Here is a 21253-nt window from a genome sequence, read left to right as displayed (position 1 = left end):
GGTACGACGGCGGTATCGCTTTACCAGATATTAAACTATATTACTGGGCCTCGCACTTAAGCGCAATTAACCACGTAACATATTCCTCGGAACCCGCTCCTGCTTTTGCCCTGGACAAATTTCTACTGCCCGGTGGCAACTTCAATAGGGCTTTGTACTCGAAGTCACCAATCAGTCTCCTTACTGGTCCTACGAAGTGTGCGGTGCGTGCCTGGAAGGATGCGACTGTGACTACGGGCTGGAGTGGCAAATTGACGTGTATGACTCCCCTGTATGACTCTGATCGACTGGGCAACCTTTGGCAGACGAAAGGGCTTGACAGGTGGGATATGATTGGGATTAGTAAGGTAGAGGATCTTTGGACCAGGGGCACTGTGAAGTCCTTCGAAGCCCTAAAACTGGAATATCAGCTTGATGATAAGGAGTATTTTCGGTATATGCAGGTTCGGCATGCCTTGTCCTCAGCCTTTCCCCCTGGGACTGATATTCCCCAGTCATCCCCACTGGAGGATCGTATCCTCGATGGCCACGTCCCTGACAGCACGATCTCATTAATATATAAGAAACTTATTAACAACAGGGCTGACCTGCTGGGGAAGCTTCGTGCCTCCTGGACGGCAGATGGGCTCGAATTAGACGACGAGGATTGGCAGTCGGCTGTTTCTTCCCCTAAGGAGGTGGCTATTCCGGCCCGGCTTCGTTTTGTCCAACTAAAGATCCTCCACCGTGTGTATGTGACCGGTATGCGTCTGGTGCGAATGGGGCTTGCGACGGATGGACTGTGTAGACGTGGTTGTGGTATGGATGGTACCTTTCTTCATGTCTTGTGGGAATGCCCGGTTGTCTCGGCCTTCTGGTCCAGGGTGCATGATGTGATGGGACGTGTTACTGGAGTCCCCCTCCTTCCTGAGGCACGGCGCTGCCTACTCAATGTGTGGGAGCCTACGGATTGTACGGCTGCCCAGACATTCTGGGTTACTCTGGGCAACATGGTTGCCAAGAGGGACATAGCTCAGCTCTGGGGCTCCACCAGACCACCAAGGCTCAGTGCCTGGAAAGACAACATGGACTGGTGCATGTTTCGAGAGAAGAAAGTGTACGAGGCACGGGGTCGTCCTAAAAAGTGGTCCAGGGTTTGGGCGCAATGGAACGCGTACCGTGGTGATATCTGTTCCCCTCCACTTGATTATGACAATACTATCCCCTCCTCCCCATGATTAACGTTCCCTTTTTATTTCCTATATTCCTCATATCCTATACTCCCTCCATGATCACCCCCCCCACGTCAGACTCGCTCCTGTGTATGTATACTCCTTCCCTTTCCCCCCCTCCTGTGAACCTTGCCGGTATAATGCCATGTGTTTGTTTTTTGTTGTTTTTACTTCGACAAAATTATAAAATTAAACCTTCGCTATCCTTTGATTATTGTATTGTGCAACACATCATAACGGACGCTCAGTGGCCGCCTCTATTGCGTATTGTTTTTCTTTATTCTTTTAATATTTGTCATAGCGGCCGGCCCGATAGGGTTGTAGGCAGACGCTGTGTATCGTGCATTTGATAAATAAAGGTTTAAAAAAAAAAAAAAAATCTGTATGTTTTACATCAAATAGCCCCAATTATGAGTCTAAGTAGTAAAACCTATGGACTACCCAAAGACAAAAGATAGTATTCAATTTTTTTAATCAAATACAAATGTGATAAGTACTGCGAAAAAACAGCTAACATTTTAGTGCCAACATTTTAGTCGCCCTGCCTAAAGGCTTTCTCCAGTGGGCATTAATTTTTCACGTCAACATTAAGGAGCAAACAGTAACGAAGGATACACTTAACATATATAAGTTAACACATTTACAGATATGTTTTCACGATCTCTACATAAGTGGGCAGTATTTAAAGACCATAAATGAAGGTAGCATCATAAGAAAGCAGCTTTTCTTTTACTAAATTAGTTCAGTAAGGAAAACATTTGTTGTAGAAATCTGTTTGCAATTTGACCAGAATGGCTTGGTTTTGAATCATGGGATAGTAAATCAGTAGGTGGTTGAGGCCTTCTGTGATCATCACTAGTTATTAAGACGGAAAGTGTGAAGTATTGCCGAATTACCTAACTTTGTGAGCCTACAGCTTAGGTTCCCAGACATCAAATAAAATCACACTCCATAGAGTATATCTGCACCTCCCAACAAATAAAACACTACCTTCACACAGGACATTCCCATATATTTACAGAAGAGGCTCTCCTAACAAAGAACACTTTAAAGCAAAAAGTTTCACACACACACCATGCAATGCCAGCCACTTAAATGCTTCCTACACTCACACACCAGTTCTAATATCACCCTCGGTTTTATTTAATAAGCAGCATGTTCCCCACCAAGCACTGCCAGAAAATAAAACATCACCTCCGTACTGAGAGACAATATTGGCCTTTGTGGTGTAGGAGAATTCCTTTGTTTCGTAAGTGAGACTTTGTCCGCTACCGAGGGATGGCAGAGAGGTAATAAATGGTGAAGTCGGCCCACAGCAAATAAGGAAGCTGAGATTACACTGGAGTTTGTGTAACACATTAAGGTGAATTCCTCTCTGTAAACCCAGAAGTCCATTTGGACATTTAAGAACATATCTAAAGAAACCAAGGCAAAGAGAGGTGTAGGACGAATTGGTCTTCTATGTACTAACAAATACATTTGAAGTCAAGCAAGACCAAGATAAGGAATCTGTAGAGGTAGAAACTGTCAACCAAAAGCTAACACAGGAATAAGATCAAAAGATGTCTTACCTAAAAGACAATTAGAGGTCCACCTAGATGACTTAATATAAAATTAAATTGGTCCCAGGCACCCTGGAAACAGTGTAGGGCGGACTGGTGCAAAATAAGCAGGAGGTGAATCACACCAACTGCTGTGTGACTGCTCTGGAGTCAGAGAAGATGCCGGGTATGAAATGAGGTGCCCAAACGGGTCTCAGCAACATGGAGTGGTCTTTTACCCATATCACAGGGGCTAGATTGCTAAAGGCTAAACGGCCTCTCAAAGGTTTCCAGAAAGTCTGAGGATCAAGCATGAGGAGAAAGGATTATGTTACTTACCCTGTAAGCATCTGTTCTTGGCATGTAGTGCAGTAGATTCACATGTTGTGCATAAGTCCACCATCTAGTGTTGGGCTCGAATGATTGCAAGTTTTTTTCTTAAAATAAGTTTTTTGAGTCACGCAATTGTGTGACTCTTCCCTTTGGTGATAGTGCACATGGGCATCTACTCCACCTTTAGATTGTTTTGCCACCGGTGGGTGAGAATGGAGTTATAGTATTAGTGATGTGATGTCCATGCAATTACTGTGAATGAGTGTATATAAACTGCAATCCACACAGGTGTCAAGGGTGGATGGAGGGCAAATGTGAATCTACAGCACTACAAGCCAAGAACAGACGCTTACAGGGTAAGTGACATAATCCACTCAAGGCATATGTGATGTAGATACATATGCTGTGCATTGACTGTAAAGTAGACCCTCTCCCAAAGCCTTGGTTATCGGGTGTAGGTAGCAGTTGTTTGAAAAAAGAGTTCTTAGTACTTCTGAGCCAACATTGGCCTGTTGATGAACAAGTATATCCACACAATAATGTTTTGTAAAGGTGTGTGGTGTGGACCATGTTGCTGCTTTGCAAATGTCAGGAGGGGAATATTGCCTATTCATGCCATAGAAGCCCCTATATTACAATTAGAGTGAGCTTTAGGGGTTACAGGTAAAAGTATTTTAGCTTTAGCATAACAAGGTTGGATACATTTTACTATCCATCTTGAAATTCTACTCTTTGAGATAGGATTTCCAGCGTGAAGGGATGAAAAACAATAAATAATTGCTTAGTTTTCCTAAAAGTCTTGGATCTGTCACTGTAATACATTAAAGCTCATTTGACATCCAGTGTATGTAAGACTCTTTCTGCAGCAGACTCTGGTTGTGGAAAGAAAACAGGTAACTCGATTGATTAATGTGAAAAGGAGACACTACTTTAGGAAAAAAACTTTGGATTTGTCCAAAGGACTAATTTATCTCTGTGTAGTTGGAAGAATGGTTATTCTGAATCAGTGCCCGGATCTCACTAATACGCCTAAGTAAACTGACAGCTACTAGAAATGTAGCTCTTCATGACAAATATAGCATTTGGCAGGACTATAGTGGTTCAAATGGAGGTCCCTTAAGTCTTGTTAGTACAATATTAAGATTCCATGATGGTGCAGGTGGAACCCTCGGTGGAATTACCATGTTAAGTCCTTCCAAAAATTCATAAACGCCTTAATTACAGGTATGCTGAATAACGACAAGTTCTGTCTATTTTGTAAGTACGCAGCAATGCCTGCTAGGTGTAAGCGTATTGAGGTATATGCTAGAACAGAATTTTTGAGATGCAACAAATACAAAAGGATGGGTTGTACTTGTGAACGTTAACCATTTACTGCTGACTGTATAGAACAAATCTTTTCTATTTCGCAGCATAGCATTGTCTCGTTGTAGGTTTACACGCGTGTTTAAGAATATCCATACACCGTTGAAATAAATGTAAGTATTTAAATTCCATGACTTCAGGAGCAAAATTGCATTGCAAGGTTCATTTCCTTGAGACTGGAGTGTCTTATTGGGCCTTGGTTTTGTGTGAAAAGGTCTGGGTGGAAGGGAAGCTTCTTGTGTGGGACTAAAGAGAGTTCTAGTACTGTGGTGAACCCCAGTTGATGAGACCAGAACTCTAGAACTAGAGAAAGGGAGGTCTGCCAGAGTTTCCTGATCAGGTCTATTTGTGGGAACCCCAGTTTGCAAAGTAAATTAGGAGATCTTTGGGTTGAAGCCCCGATTCGTGTACTTGTTGCTGCATCCTACTAACATGTTCTGCAAGAATTTGAATGTTGTGATGTATTGCTAAGTGCCAAATGGTTTGGGCTAAGCGGTATAGCTGCAGAGTGTGTACCCCACCTATTTTTGTAAATAGTACATTGTTGTCATATTGTCTGTTCTTATTAGGACAACTTTGTGCAGTACGTGTGGTTGGAATGCTTTCAATGCTAGGTGAACAGCTTGAAGCTCTAGGTAAATTGATATGTAGACACCTGTGTTAGGAGTACCATACACCCTGAATTGTTAGATCCTAAAGGGGAGCTCCCAAGCCTGTCAAGAAAGCATCCACTGAAAGAATGACTTGGGGAACTGGGTCTAGAAATGGCCACCCTTTGGATAGATTTTGTGTATTTCACCACTGCAGAGAGCGATGTGTGTGGCTGCTAACCAACACTATAACTTGTAGTTGACCCTGACTGTGTCCATTGATGTGAGAGGCATTCTTGCAGCAGTCTCATATGTAATCGGGCATGTGGAACTATTGATATACAGGATGCCTTCATGGTTAAAAGTCTTATGACTAATGACTTTTACTTGTGAGTGTGAGGTTGAAGGTGTTGGATTGGTGATACAATGTTTTGTATTCGGTCTGTATTTGGGTATGCTTGTCCCACATGAGTGTTGAGAATAGTTCCTAAATATGGCTGTATTGGAGATCGTTGAAGGAGGGATTTTTGCAGATTGATCGGTAACCCTAGTTAATCTAATAGGGTTACTATGTTGTGTATGCTGTTTGCATTGTTGGAAGCAGTTTGCTTTTATCAACCAATTGTCCAGGCATGGAAACACATGTATATTTTGCCTGGGCAGATGTGCTGCAACTACTGTTAGTCGTGAATACCCTTGGTGTGGTGGGGACTCCAAAGAGAAGAACTTTGAATTGATAAGGTTTTCCTTGGAAGAGAAACCATAGGCATTTTCTGTATGATGGGTGTATAGGTATGTGGAAATGGGCATCTTTCAGGTCTAGAGCTGCAATGAAGTTGCCTTTTTGTAGTAGTGGAATCCCCTCCAGGAGAGTGATCATGTGGAAATGTTCTGATAGAATATAATGATTGAGTGGTGTTAGAAATGGGGGTCTCTAGTTGGCAAGGGTTTGACCCTTTGTTCAAGTAGCGACCCTTCTTCCTAGTCAGGGTAAGGGAGTTATACTCCTAAAATAACCCCTGCTCCTTGGTAGCTTGGCATGAGCAGACAGGCCTATCACCTAAGCAGTGTGTAAAACATTTGCACATAACCAACAGTAACACAGTAAAAACACTACAAAAGGACACCACACCAGTTTAGAAACAAATCCAACATTTTTATATAAGCAAAATGATAAAAATCCAACATACAGTACTCTAGAAATATATAATTTGCAAGATATCCTTAAAATTGCAGAAATACCTCAAAAACACAGTTCGTACGAGTCAATAGCTTCGACCGGGGCTACCGCGATGCTGGAAACCACAGTCTAACAGTTCCAGCCAACCGCATCGGTACGGGCCAGCGAAAGCATGGACAGACTCGGTAACAGTACCTTTCTCGTTGCGGCTGGCATGTTGGTGTGAGCTGGTCGTGGCAATCATCACGGTTGCATTGCAAAATGGAAGCGGTGCAGGGTGCAGTGCCCTCTCAATGCCGTGCGGGCAGTGGCTCGGTGACGATCGTCCACACAGCGTCGGTGAGACCAAGGCTTACGGTGCAAGGTGAGGCAGGTGCTCGATGAGGTGCTAGCAGGTTGTGGTGCAAGCGACATTGTCGGTTTTCAGGCGCTAACATTGGTCAGCCCAGACTGCTGTGTGGGCCGAGGCGGTGCATCATGAAACTTACGAGCGGTGCCCCCAGCCACGATGCAGTCGAGTGTTTCGAGGACAGCAGCAGCTACGGCGTCGGTGAAACCAGGAGGGCAAATTGAATGGTGCAGAGTGCGGTGCCCACAGTTCACGGTGCAAGCAGCAGCTCGGTGGCATCGGTTGTTGTCATCGTTGAGACCAAGGTTGCGGTGCAAGATGCGGACGGTGCCTTCTGCGGTGCCGTCAGTACACGGAGCTAGCGATGGAGTCGGTTGCTATTCCCTTATCTGTGGCAACTGAAACAGCCGTTCCAGAAGTGGTTCCCAGAGGCTGGTGAAGTCTTTGCAGTCCCCAAGACTTTAGAACAGGAGGCAAGCTCTATTTCAAACCCTTGGAGATACTCAGCACAAGTTAAGAAAGTTCAGTCCAGTCCTTTCATGCCCAAGATAGAAGTAACAACTTCAGTCCAACCCAACAAAGCAACAACACAGCTAAGAGGCAGTACTCCTCCTGGCAGCTCTTCCTCTTGGCAGGTTCCTTGATTCCAGTGAGTTCTAAAGTTCTGGGGTCTGGGCCACAATATTTATACTCAAAATCCTTTTGTTCTCCCAGGCAGAGACGGTCTGTGCTTAGTCCAAATCAGTTCTGTCCTCTCTGGTCCAGCTTCCTGGCAGGAGGTGGAGACAGCATTGTGGAAGGCAGACCAGGCTCATTCAGGTGAAAGGAAATCTCCTCCTCCTCCTCTAAATGCAGCCCAGGTCTATTCAACCCAGTCCTGAATCATCCAGACTCTCTGGAGCCTCTGCACATCCCCAGCCCGTCACTCCAAAGCCAGACTGCAAATACACAACCTAGCAGAGGCACACTGGGTGGCTAAGTAAGAAAATACCTACTTTCTAAAAGTGGTATTTTCAAACACAGAATGTAAAAATCACCCTCACTAAAAGTTGCATTTTAACATTCTGAGTTCAGGCATACTAAAGTTTATTTTCCTACCTTTTCCCAGGGGTGTTTATGCTTATAAGATGTTATAAGTAAACTCCCCATTCTATCTTATGGGAATAGGTAGCCTTGCAATAGTGAAAAACATAACTGGCAGCATTTCACTATCAGGACATGCCACACACACCGAGGCATATTCCACCTTTCACATACACTGCACCCTGCCCACAGGGGTACCTGGGGCCTACCTTAGGACTGACTTAAGTGTAAAAAGATGGAAGGTTAGGGCCTGCCAAGTGGGTGCACTTGCCAAGTCGGCATGGCAGCTCTATTGTGTGTTCAGTACCAGACTGCACACATGCTCTGCAATGGCTGGCATGAGTTACCTTTTCAGGGCTACTCATGTCGGTGGCACAAGCAGTGCTGCAGGCCCATTAGTAGCATCTGAATTACAGGCCCTGGCACACAATTTACTAGATGGTTACCAGGAAATCAAATATGCCAATCATGGAAACACCAATCCATAATAATTTACAATAGGAGCACTTGCACTTTAACACTGAACAGCAGTAAGAAAGTGCGCAGAGACACTAAACCAGCAAAAAACAGAGTCTAAACCAGGAGGTCAGAAAGCAAAAAGACAGCATAGCTGGCAAGGTTTCAGATTGCCATGTGCGACATTTTTATAATTTCAGTGTAATTATGAGTGACATTTCAACAACTATGAGTGACACTTTCTCCCGAACAAAATCAAGCAATGAAGACGAGGGAAACATATAAATATTAGGAAATTACACCCATTAGAGCAACAAAAAACTCTAAGAAGATGTTAAAATTGCCGGAAAGCACCAGAAATGGAAGGACACACACATAGCTAGGGGTCATAATTCGGCAGCAAAGCGTAATTTTTTTCAAAAACACAGATTGAGCAATTTAATAATAATTAATTCACTGATTACAGCACAGCGCCTCCAGCTAATATTAACCTGTGGCTGAGAGTAAGTTGCATGGCTATTCTAAGCACATAACATTTCAATACAATGAGGCATGATTGGGAGGGGGATTAGGACAAGCCTCCGGAGAAGAGGCTGACTGAGGAACACATAGCCTACCTATGTAGGCTGTATTATTTAAAAAATAAATTTTCTGAGACACTGACTAGCAGTAATAATTCTAAAGCTCAGCATCAGACCACCCTGGCCAGGGTCCGGTAAGTTGCCCGCGCTATGACCTACGAGTAATTGTACCGATGTGTGTCATGCAGCAGGCTGTAAGATTAGTCTAGAAAACATATATGGCACAGAATGGTTTACTTTAAGATATTCCAGCTATTTGGCAGAAACATGTTGAACCGCCACTAGCATGGACCACTAAACCGCTCTACTGGTCAGAATGACATCATTAGAGCACTCCGAGGGAGCTCCTATGCCCGAACCCGCAGTGGTGTCTGCTGCTTTGCTAAAGAACATGCTTGTATCCTCAAACTGCTTACTTCTGCACATTGGATACCACCCTCCTAGCTGTCCTACCTGCAGCTGCCTAGGACTCGCACAGTTTGAGGGGCTCTTTGTGAACCTGCCTTGTCACCTTGCACTAACCCCTGGCTAGACTCGTAAACTTGCCCTGGTTGCACTGTAGGGCTCCTCTTCATCTAACACCACGGAAGCACCAAAATTAAATATGCCTGCTACGATCCCCCACCCAGAACCCCTCTTGCACCTGGCTGGGAATAACCCCTGAAATCATGCTCTATGTCGCTCCTCACTCTTGGCTGTGCACCACTGAATGCTGCCGGTGACTGTCCTGGGGAGCCATGGCGCCCGACTGCTGCTTTCCTAAGTTGTTCGACAATGCATTTCACTGCGATGATGTGGAGCACCACACCTAAATGCGTTAGTCTATCGCGTGATGCTGGATACTTGGCAGGACTGAGAAAGGGGAAACACACCAAAAGATGGCAAGTCTAACAAGTAGTCTGAGATCCAGAATGGGTTGTAGTGAGACATCTTTTTGGGGAATAAGAATGTATAGTGAGTATACATCCTGTTCCATGATATTATCTCTGGACTGGTTCTATAGCTCCTTTGAGTAATAGAGCAGATATCTCTTGTTGTAGTATAGATTGATGCAAAACAGATAGTTTGTGCTCAGGAGGTGGAATATTTAGGAGTTGTGATAAGCTCCAGACAATAACCATGTTGGATGATGTACGACAGCCACTGATCTGAAGTAATGTTAGTCGATGCCAGGAAAAATGTTTTGAAGACGTCTCCCGACAGGTATTAAATGGTTGGGGAAGTGGTAAGAAAGTCATTGCTTGGTGTTTGCATTTGTGGTTTGATTATTATTTCCGCGACCTTTAAAGTTATTTCCCCTGCAAGATCCTCTATAAAAGGTTTTAGTAGTGGAGGATTAAGCTTCATTTTTATAGGCCGTACCGGAGGTGTCAGCGGAGGTAGATCTAGCACCCTGGTTGTAATTGGGCCGACAAAAGGACAACCGATATGTGGAAGTTTGTAAGGCCCGATTGATTTGGCAACCTCAGCGTTCTTTTACATTTTCTCAAGCTCTGTGTCCACCTGAGGACCAAAGAGGTAGTCTTAGCCAAAGAAGAGATTGAGAATTGTTTGTTGCACTTCAGTTTTGAAACCTGGGACAAGCAGCCAAGCATGTCTACGTAAAAGGGCACTGGTGCTTATACCTCTTCTGTAGTGTCCGCAGAGTCTAGAGCGGATTTAATTGAATTGGTAGTGATGAGTTCTCCCTCACTAACAATTTCAATACCCCTCTTTTATATTTTTCTGGAAGGTATTGGAGGAGCTGCTCCACCTCCTCCCAATGGGCCCTGTCGTTCCAGCTAAAAGAGCCTGACTGTTGTCCATACTCCATTGATTAGCAGATTGTGCTGCCACTATCTGCCAAGAGACATCAATAAGTTTTGATTCTTTTTCTGGGGGAGGAGCGTCCAAAGTTGTTTTGGAGTTCGCTCTTTTGCAAACATTAGCCACTACTAGTGAGGCTGGTGTTAATTGTCCCCGGATGCACACAGGGTGATATGGAAAGCCTTGTACTTTTTGTCCACTTGGTGTAATAATTTGTGTCTTAATAGGGTCTTTAAAAATGTTGTCTACAAGATGTAAAATACCTTTAAGGACAGGTTAATATTGTGAACACCTTTGAGCAGTGGATAATGATTCAAAACTGAAGTCATCTTCCACTGGGTCTTTTGTAAAGAAGTAATACAAAAAGCTGCAGCTCTGGCTATTAGATCCTGGAAGGTAGAGGCATCATCTGGTGGTGATGGAAATGTGGGCTAAATGTCTGGGTCTGTATCCCCTTTTAGCTCTAGGTCAAACACATCCCAAGCATCCCCAGGATGTGTCTCCTCTGTTATATCATCCTCTTCAATTATAGGTGAATGATGAGACATGTGCCAAACTCAAAAGGTTTAGTGAATCAGGTGGTGGAGTGGCTGGTGGTGGTGGGTTTGGTGAGGTGCGTATGGGAATATGCAAAGGGTTAGCATAAATGTCCTTTTATCTTCTTTCTAGGAGTTTGTAGAGGAATGTCTATAGCCTCTTTGAAAGCGAATTGTCTTCTAGATTGACGCTTTATTGGTTGAAGAATTATCTTTTTAGTTCCGAGTTGAATTTCCAGTGTTTACCGTTTCAGATTGAGCCGTTCCTGGATAAAATGGAGGATTGGTTCAGGAGGAGTTTTCAGTCCGAAAGAGCAGCATTTTAGAGCTGAAGAATGTTTTTAGTTCGGTGCTGACGTGGTCGGAAGTAAACCACTGTGACCCTTGTCTATCGAACAGAGGTGGATGTTCAGTAAATTGTCCAATCAGACTTGGAGGAAGCGGAGGCCTCTGCTGTAGGCCGAAATGTCAGTAAGGAGCCAGAGGGTGGGGCAGCTGAATCTTTATGTAGCATCATGGTTTTTTGCAGAGGCGGATAAGAAGCAGTTTCTTCAGATGGAACACATTTTTTTGTTTTGGGATAGAGTCTGTTGTACTCACAGTTCAATGTTTTTGAGCTAAATCGAGACTGGCTGAATCCTGTTCTATGTCGGAACTAGAGTCAGAATCATGGATGGACAAGGATACCTCTTGAGCTACTCAAGTTTCCTCTTGTCGACCAAAGATCTCCGGTGAGTTTTCTACCTGTCTACGTACCATTTCTTGGCTTCGGGCATGTCAATCTCAGTGTTTTCTTGGACCGGAAAGGTCGGCAGGCCTCACAGTTTTCCTCTCGATGATCGGACAAGAGGCATAAGTTGCAAATAGAATGCTATTCGAATGAGGATACTTCGAGGTTGCAACTCGTATCCCTCGAAGTTGAAGAGGCTCGACCGGGCTTGGCCGTTAGCCTTAGAAGGAAGTTGAAGACACTGACGTGCAAATAGGTATTTGCTCGCAACACAAGTATAGTAACGCGGTCAAGACAATACCATCAATTTGAACTCCTGTTCAGCGAACGGAAGGAAACTGGAGAGTATCTCGAACTAGAGTTCGAGAGATTACCTCCGAACCCATTGGTGGAAAAAAAAAAATCTAAAGATGGAGGAGACGCCCATGCGCACTATCACCAAAGAGAGAAGGTACACAATCTTGGAACTTGAACAACTTCTTCGGAGGAAAAGAACTTGTAATCATACAAGTCCAATACTACATGGGGGACTTATGCACATGTCTATCCACAGCACTCATGCCTCGAACATGTAGTTTCCCCCAGGCAGAAGCTACATGAGATTTACTGGACTCTCAAATTAACAACAAAGCTAGAGCAAAGTTTATATTTATTTATATATTTGTAAAATGTCCAGTATTTGTAAAGCACAAACAATTACCTGAGGGTGTCTAGGCGCTGGGGGCCGTCGGTAAGATTAAGCGAGCTATTGCCCAGAGTCACATGGTGCTGGGCTGATCTACCGCCGGTGCCGGCGATCAAACCGTGAGCCCCCGGGTTCCGGAGTAAGGCACCCTGGCCACTGCATCACACCTGTTTCCTATACAACAGCGTAGTGCTGTTTTACAAGATACAAGAAACCCTAATTTCTAGACTCTGTTCTTTGTACGACTCCAGATTTTTGTACTTGTTGGGAGGACCGCAGAGAATGGCATTTATTTGGTGGAGTCTATATATTCCTGGGAAAAAGACTTCACATTCGATTGGCTCTTTTGGGTTGCTCTTCTCCTACAACCACAAAAGCCAATGCCCTTGGAACCCATTAAGCTATCTGTGCAAAGTAAACTGTACTTAGCACTGCATTAGATATTGGAATACCACTTATATGGTTGTGAGGTTCTCTCTTTTTGGGAGCCAGTGTTGGTGCCTTCTACTGATCACCAATAATATAATGCTTTATTTACTCCAGTTAGATCATATTTAAAATGAAGAAAATTAATATGAGGGGATTTTGTAAGAATTAATACAATTGCTCAGTGTCTACTGAGACTTCTGTGCTTTCTCGTAATTGCACTTAGCAGTGCAATGACTACATTAGTTCACTCTAAAGCAATCTAAATATCTTCCACAAAAAGCTTATAAACATACACAGAACAATAAAATGAATGATAGAATACTAATACACTATAAACTAAACAAGCGAATACAATGATGTTGAAGAAGGCTACACCCTTTGAAAACTTGAAGTTAAAGGAAGTGTAAAAAATAAGATTTTCAGCCATAATGGAAATGCCTGACAAGGTCAATCTCTTTCATTCAGCAAGGAAAACTGCATTAGGTGCTACTGCATACCTGAATGTGGTTATATGATAGAGATACGCATGGATAAAGTATGCATGCCCCTACAATGCTGCCCTAACCACAAATGCGTCTAACAATGCATTCCTTTACAAGGCAATTTTGTGGTAAAGGAATGACTGGTAAAGAGATATGTGTGGTAAAGTTCACAACTGAGCCCTGCCCCCTGGACCCTGAAAACTACCCGAGCACCCCTGAGCACTAAATATCACCTTGCCCCCCCAGCCCTAAAAACGACCCCACCTCCCCGAGCCCTAAAAATTCACTAGCCAGAGCCCTAAAAACTATCCGACCCCATACCCCCTAAAAACTTTTCCGACCCCACCAACCTGAGACCTTCAAAACTACCCAGAATGCCCCGAGCCTTAAAAACTATCTTGCCTCCCTGAGACCTAAAAATTAACCAGCCAGAGCCTTAAAAACTACCTTGTCCCTTGCCCGAGCCCTAAGAACTATCTGACCCCATTAGCCCTAAAACTTTCCCGACCCCGCCAACCCGAGCCCTTGAAAACTACCCAGACTTCCCCGAGCCTTAAAAACTAATCTTGCCTCCCTGAGACCTAAATATTAACCAGCCAGAGCCCTAAAAACTACCTTGCCCGAGCCCTAAGAACTATCTGACCCCATTAGCCCTAAAACTTTCCCGACCCCGCCAACCTGAGCCCTTGAAAACTACCCAGACTTCCCCGAGCCTTAAAAACTATCTTGCCTCCCTGAGACCTTAAAACTACCCAAACCCCCCAGTTCTAAAAAATACTCAGACCCCCCTGAGCCTTAAAAACGTCCCAATCTCCCCGAGCCCTACAAACAACCCTGACCCTACAGCCCTAAAAACTATCTCCAGCCCTTAAAAACTCTCCCCCCGCAAAAACCCTGCCCCAGCCCCACTTACATCACTGCGTCCTCTCCCAATCCTGCCTGTTCCTGGGCCCCAGCTTCTAGACCGTGCATATGCCTTAACCAGGCATATGCGTGGTTAAGACAAGCGTGGTTGTGCTTGTTGGGAAACCGCATGCGTGGTTTAGCTCACGTGGTATAGGCAGTCCCCCACCCCCACCAGTGCTACTAATATTCACGACTGTCCATTACTTAAATTGGAACAGATAGACCTCTAAGTAACAACCACTGAACATGTGCTGTTTGACAGCTGGTTCTCCACTTTCCTTACCACTTTTCCTTAGTGGTAAGTACAATCTGCAGCTGGGTAGTGAAGGTCAGCGGCAAATTGGACAATAATTGGAGTTAATATGTCAACTGTAGAACTAGAAGCTCATGTTTTTCTAGTGCAGAGGTTATTAACTTTTTGACTTGTGTGGACCCCCTCTGGAATACAGGGACCCCCACTGAGTTATTATTGGAAACTGGGGATCCCAGGCATAAGCAGTTTTTTGTATGTGAACCTCAAAACAAAATATAAAAATACAAAAACAAAACAGGTATACATGAAACAAGTGCTCAAATATTAAAATATTTCACAATCAAATATAGAAAAGGATTTCAAATTTGCAACGCTGCTTAATTATTTTATATATTTTAATTAATTTGATTTCTTAATTTTAATAATTATCGAACCCCCTGAGTAGGCCTCATGAACCCCCAGGGGTCCTCGGACCGCAGGTTAAGACCACTGCTCCATTAAAAAGGCTACAGTAAATATTGGACACTATATTAAAATGGAAAAATAAATAGACTGTAAATAATGAAGAAAAGAGATAAAGGTTAATTGATCATTGTACGTTGATAGTTTTCAAACTTAATTCTTCCCTTTTGTCATTCTGCTGCTTTAACACTTTCTCTTAGCAATTATCAGGCTTAGTCTCTCAGCGTCCACCCAGAATTACTGGAGACTAATCTTTTAGGTTTATAAGGTGATGCTATGAAACCTGGGTCTTGCATAATGGAGAACGACAAAAACATATACAATTATAGAAAGAACCTGAAGCCTTGGTAGTGAGATATTACACAGGATCAAAGAGAAAGCCATGAAATTAACTTGTTGGTTTGCTGGGTCTTACCAAGATTGTACAGAATGCATGCTTGTTCGTATTTGATGTCTTCATGGGTGACAGACTTTCCAGAAAATATTTCTGTCCTGCAATTACAAATCTGTCATTAATACCCAATTACTAAAGCATAACATAAAATTGTAACATTTGCACCTTCTTAGCCATTACACACGAGGTAAGTTTGAAATGCCCAACCTTACGGACACTAATGTAAACTGAAAGTCTTACAAGCACAATCTCGTCTGCAACAACGTCATCTAATTTTAAGGAGTTAGGCTAAGTGGGATCAATTTAGGGCATAGTTCACTATTACTGTCTTACGGTTCAGCTAAAAATGGATTATGAAGGCATGTACAATGCCCTTAAATATTCATTGTATGGAAATAATTTGTTTATGGTATGTACGGTTTATTCTCTCATACAAGACCTGTCCCTCTCAAACATCCAATGGTACAAATGATAAGTTGCCAAGTTTTAAGACTGAGCAAGCGGTTATGTAAATATCAGCAACAATTTTCTGCAGGAATTTGCCAGTGATTTTTTTTTAAAGCGTGGGTGACTTACAAAGATTTACATGAGTTTTTTGGGGCCGCTACTCTTCAAGGAATGAGTCTTGAGATATTAAGCTCATGCCCTACCTTGAATCAGAAGGGGATCAGCATCATTTAGGGATTGGGAGCTACATAAACATCACTGTAGTCACCGCCCCAAGAAAAGTACAAATACACTGGGCAACGTATACCCTCTCCTTCGTTCCATCTCAACCAACAACTATAGTCTTCAAACTCATATTTAGAATTGTCACAACTGTTTCATTTTGTATTCTGCACCTCTCCTTCCCAAAATGAAGCAAAAAGTTTCTTACCATGTGATGGGCACTGCGGCCTCATGCTCTGCTCCCATTGGTACACGGCTCTGCAAGTAGTGGAGCTGACCAAAGTACTTCCTAAGGATGCTGCATCCTTCAAAATCTCGAGGAACACTGACAGCACTCTGGAGAGAAATATGGCAAACAGAAACACTAAACATTAGCTTGTCAATCAAGCTGCCCTATGTAAGAAAATGGTGTGTGTAAAGCATTTCTAAATGCATGCCATAAGACTTGGGAAAGGAGTGGCTGGGTGTGCATGGAGGAACCTAATTTAATCAAATTCATACTGTATGCAGCAAAGACAATGCTTTCGGCTGAATCTGGAAATCTAGAAACACTAAAGACAGGCAATTCCTCGGAGATTGACAAGGTGATGCTATGAACATTTTAAATAATTCCGAAATTTTGAGTTTTAGTAGCAAATATTAGAGAAGGGAGTGCACATGCTTAATTGAAATTGTGAGCTCTCAAAACTAAGTTTAGGTTAACAGGGAACATAGTGAGCCCAACATATACCCTTGCAACTATATTGTCAGGAACGAATTGTGTATTCTTCTAACTAGAATTCATAACTTTGCCAAAAATAGATGTCTTCTTTCTGGGCAACGAATTCCTGAAAACAATGAGCTTGTAGCTGGAATCTGAAAAGAAGAGTTAGTTTCCACTGTGCTGCTCTCTTATATCAAAAAGAAGTATGGCGTTATTTCAGTTGTAACGAGGTATGAAAGCAGGATGTGGAAATGGATACTATGGGTGCTTTGCATTATGTATCTTCACCAGTGGTCGACAATGTGTTGCACACAGCATCGTAAAGTGTTTCTCCCTAGAGGAGAGTTAGATCTCTGTGTATTGTGGGTGCCAGATAGAGCAAGTGTAGCACTGAGACTCCTTTTTGGGTAGCAGTCCCCAGCTTTTTTAGAGTGGGGGGATCTTGTCGACAGTCTTGAACTGCGGTGTGCAGTATATGTGCTCTGACCCCTAAAACATGTCAAAATTGACTTAAAACTTGACTGCCACATTTACTTTTCCTAAAAAGTCCATAATATATGCTTCAGAATTATACCTAGAGCATGAAAAGTTAAATGTCACTTGTGGACTGCAGTACCTATTGTGCTATTCACTACCTACAGTAACAGTATAACATTGCTTCAGGCGTAACCTGTGTAGCCAGACAACAGAAGCATCAACTCTGCTGCATTTTGTTTTGACCGGTTAGAAAACTTGATTTTAAATATTAAAGGTCGCCCTTAGTGCACCTTGCTGCCCACAAGGAAGGGGCATAACATTTAAGGGTGAGGCATGTGTGACTTTAGAAATTACCTATTCTCCAAGTGATTAGGCCCAAAACATCATTATCAATGGTGAGGCTATAACTGGCACATAGGAAAAGTCAAAGTATAGATTCTATATTTTAATCTGGAACTATTGGCCTGTAACTGCTACAGACTCCATTCAAAGATGTATTTTTACATTTAAGAAACATCCTATCTAATGGTAAAGTCGGATTTTTATTGAATATCTGGGAAATGTGACTTTTAGAAATTGCCATTTACTCTCCCTGAAGCTACTCCGGGCTAATTTGCATTAGACCTTCAGCAACTACCCAGTCTAATACATGGTCTGAATGAGTTGAGACAGAGTTGTGAATTTCCTCCCAAGAGCTACACAATATGAATGGGCAAAGAAGACTCCTCTGAGCTTAGCAGTATATGCAGGGTGGGTGCCGAGGGACATCCTTTTGACACATAGTGTCAAATCCTGACTGATTGACCGTTTGAGCCACATGTAACACTTTGGCACACTTGAAAGGAAGCAAACAGGATGCCAGGACAAATGTTGGGTAAGCCCTGTCTGGGTGTTATAGGGCCCCGCCTTTGTCCTGGCAGACTTCGGACTCCCGCCTTGTTGTTGTGTGCAGGGCCTGCATCTAACTAGATTTTAGCGTTATCTGTGGGGGACACTGGGGAATACCACAATGCACTCCCCAAAAACACAGCGATTTAGTGTGACAGAACACTTTTGACATCTTAAAAATGCCCTGGCACGTCATTTTGGGTTTGATTGCAGTAAGGCTAACAAAGTACTAAAATAGAAGGTAAGTTTGCCTGGAAGTTTTTACCCCATTGGTTGGGAAGTGCACAGAATTCACTATTACTGACTAGCTGGTGCCAGGCATACATTTGGCACCCCCAGGGACCCTCTAGTGAACACTTTCTGGGCCTACAGAAGAGCACTAGACTAGTGATCTGTGAGGAGCTCTGAAGAACTGTACCTAGGACAAATAAGTGTACTCCAAGAGTATGTTGGCTGACTTCCTGTGCCGTTACAGAGGCACAAAAAACTTCAAGAGGCCTTTGCCCTGCAATTCCCAGCTGACCAGTAGGACATTGAACTTGCACAGGTATCCGACAAGCAGTTCTACAGAGGTAGCTACAATTTCACATTTGTCACAGAGGAGGCAGCTTTAAAAAAAATTACTACCCTGGATATTTGGCACTGGGGTGTCAGATCACTCTCCAGTGCTGGCGACACTTGGCGTACAATGCCCACTGCAACCTAACCCGATACGGATCCAGCCTTGGGCGCTAAAAGTCCTGCATATTAAAGACGCCTTGCGCAAAGATACTGAGTACTATTTTCAAGAAAATATTGGCTTGGTCCAGTCGACCATCACACTTTGGGGAGCCTACAGTGCAGTAATCAAAGGGCGCGCACTCTCACTAATGGCCGGCCACAGAGCGGAGTGTCGCCGACGAGTTTTAGAATTGGAGGCCGAGATCCTCCGCCTAGACGCTGATATTTCTAGAGCTCCAGACCCTAACACCCAGCACCGATGTGACATTAAACGGCAGGAATACAAACAACTGCTCCTAGAGTACGCCAATAGACGTGCTCTGGCCACCCAACATCGCATATATGAACAGGGGGAACGCACGGGCAAGCTACTGGCGTGGCTGGAACGTACGGAGCAATTGGCGCGGTGGGTGCGTGCTACTACGGGATCTGAAAATATTCTCATTACGGACCCTCAGGGCATAGCGGAGGCCTTTGTGAGCCACTATAAGACAGTATATGATTGCCCACATGATTCTCAGGCTCCACTAGTGGCGGAACTCCTGGCCACTATTAGAGTGACTGGCCTCTAGGAGCAAGATGCAGAGGCATTAGAAGTGGAAATTCGGAAGGCAATTCAGGATTTTCTGGAGGGTAAGGCGGTGGGCCTGAATGGCCTCCCGATCGAATTATTCAAACCTATGGCCTCCAAACTAGCACCACATTTACTAAACTTATATAATGAAAGTTACGATAATGCCCTCCTCCCAAATGTTATCCGCGAGGCTACCATCGTAGTCATCCACAAACATGGTAAGCCGATAGATGAATGTGCCTCATATAGGCCCATTTCATTGATTACAGCAGAGGCCAAGATCTTGTCCAAGCTCTTGGCGAATCGCCTACTCCCCTATCTTACAGACTTGATCGATCCAGACCAGTCGGGCTTTATGCCAGGACGGAATACTGCGCGCAATCTACGTCATGTGTATGGTGCACTGGGCCGGGTACACACGCTGGAAGAGGAAGGGATTTTATTGGCACTCGACACCAAAATGGTTTTTAATACGATAGCGTGGGAATACTTGTTCGCAAAACACTTGGCCACTTCGGGTTCGGTCCCAAATTCATGGGATGGGTTAAATAGCTCTACACCCAGCCCTTGGCCCATGTTTCGGTGAACAATCACTGGTCCGCTCTGTTTCCTCTCTGTCAGGGCACAAGGCAAGACTACCCGTTGTCGCCACTCCTGTTTGCCCTGGTCCTAGAGCCACTGGCGGTTTGGATAAGGGGTGGCTCGGGTATTAGAGGCAATAGGTGGACGAACGACCACGAAGATCGCATATCACTCTACGCAGATGATATTTTGCTCTATCTAACTTCGCCATCGCGCTCCTTGCACTGTGTGCTTCACATTTTTCACATATTAGGGGTGCACTCCGGGTACCAGATTAACTGGCCTAAATCCCAGATGTATCCCCTCTGGGGAGAGCCACCCCAGAGTCCCAGAGGATACGACATTCCGGTGGCCTCACTCGGTTTCCTTTATTTGGGAAATTTCCTCACCACCAACCCCGCTCTTTTCTTTGAAAGAAACCTGCTCGAACCGTTGCAGAGGTTTTGTTCAGACGTCACACATTGGAAAACGCTCTCCCTTACCTTGCTAGGGTGTGCATCCTTATTTAAAATGCTTGCTCTACCACGGTTTCTGTACGCGTTACAGAACACGCCAATTCAGGTACCGGATTCCTACTTTTCGCAGATTGAAGCAACAGTGCGGGATTTATTGTGGGACAACATACCTCCTCGCATTGCCATGGCCAAGCTTACTATGGGATGGTACGATGGAGAGATAGGCCTGCCGGATATGCGCCTCTACTATCAGGCCTCACAAATGACTGCCATCAACCAGTGGGCATTTGGGCGCCATGACAACTCCAGCTTTCGCACAGACGACTGGCTACTGGGGAAAAGGGGCTACAACAGAGCAATGTACACGAACCACAAGAAATTGCGTTGGACTGGTCCTATGGCACGTACTGTAGAGATGTGGTATGGAGCGCAGATGCGTATGGGATGGCAGGGCCGCCAATAAAAAGCTATCCCCTATGGGAACCGGACATTCTAGGACGACTTAGCACCTGTGCTGGTTTTGATAAGTGGGATATGATAGGGATCTCCATGGTGGGCGATTTGTGGGTTAGGGGAAAGAAGGCATTGTTCTCCGATCTCCAAACTAAGTACCAGTTAGCACAGACAGAGAGGTTTCACTATCTTCAGATCAGCCACGCCATTGATTCTGCACTGCCTAAAGATACTCCCCTCCCAGACTATTCTCCCCAGGAAGACAGGCCCTTGCTGGACCCTATGCTCCGCAAGGCCATATCTCTCACATACAAGAAGCTGATTAATAACCGCGCCGATCCAATGTTGAGACTGAGGGTG

At 44.1% G+C, this 21253-nt stretch overlaps 1 protein-coding gene across 1 annotated transcript in view; it reads right to left on the bottom strand.

Annotated features, from left to right (window-relative positions):
• Window positions 1–21253, bottom strand: part of PTPN23 (protein tyrosine phosphatase non-receptor type 23) — a 599643-nt gene that overhangs the window by 530239 nt on the left and 48151 nt on the right. The window contains exons 3-4 of the mRNA XM_086941008.1: window positions 16250–16377; window positions 15394–15470 (exon numbers count right to left, since the gene is read on the bottom strand). Of these exons, the coding sequence (XP_086797134.1) occupies window positions 15394–15470; window positions 16250–16377 (205 nt within the window). The remainder of the gene's footprint in view (window positions 1–15393; window positions 15471–16249; window positions 16378–21253) is intronic.

This window comes from Lissotriton vulgaris, chromosome 10 (genome assembly GCF_964263255.1).
Source record: "Lissotriton vulgaris chromosome 10, aLisVul1.2, whole genome shotgun sequence".
Classification (NCBI taxonomy): Eukaryota; Metazoa; Chordata; class Amphibia; order Caudata; family Salamandridae; genus Lissotriton; species Lissotriton vulgaris.
This window is presented reverse-complemented; position numbering and strand designations above follow the sequence as displayed.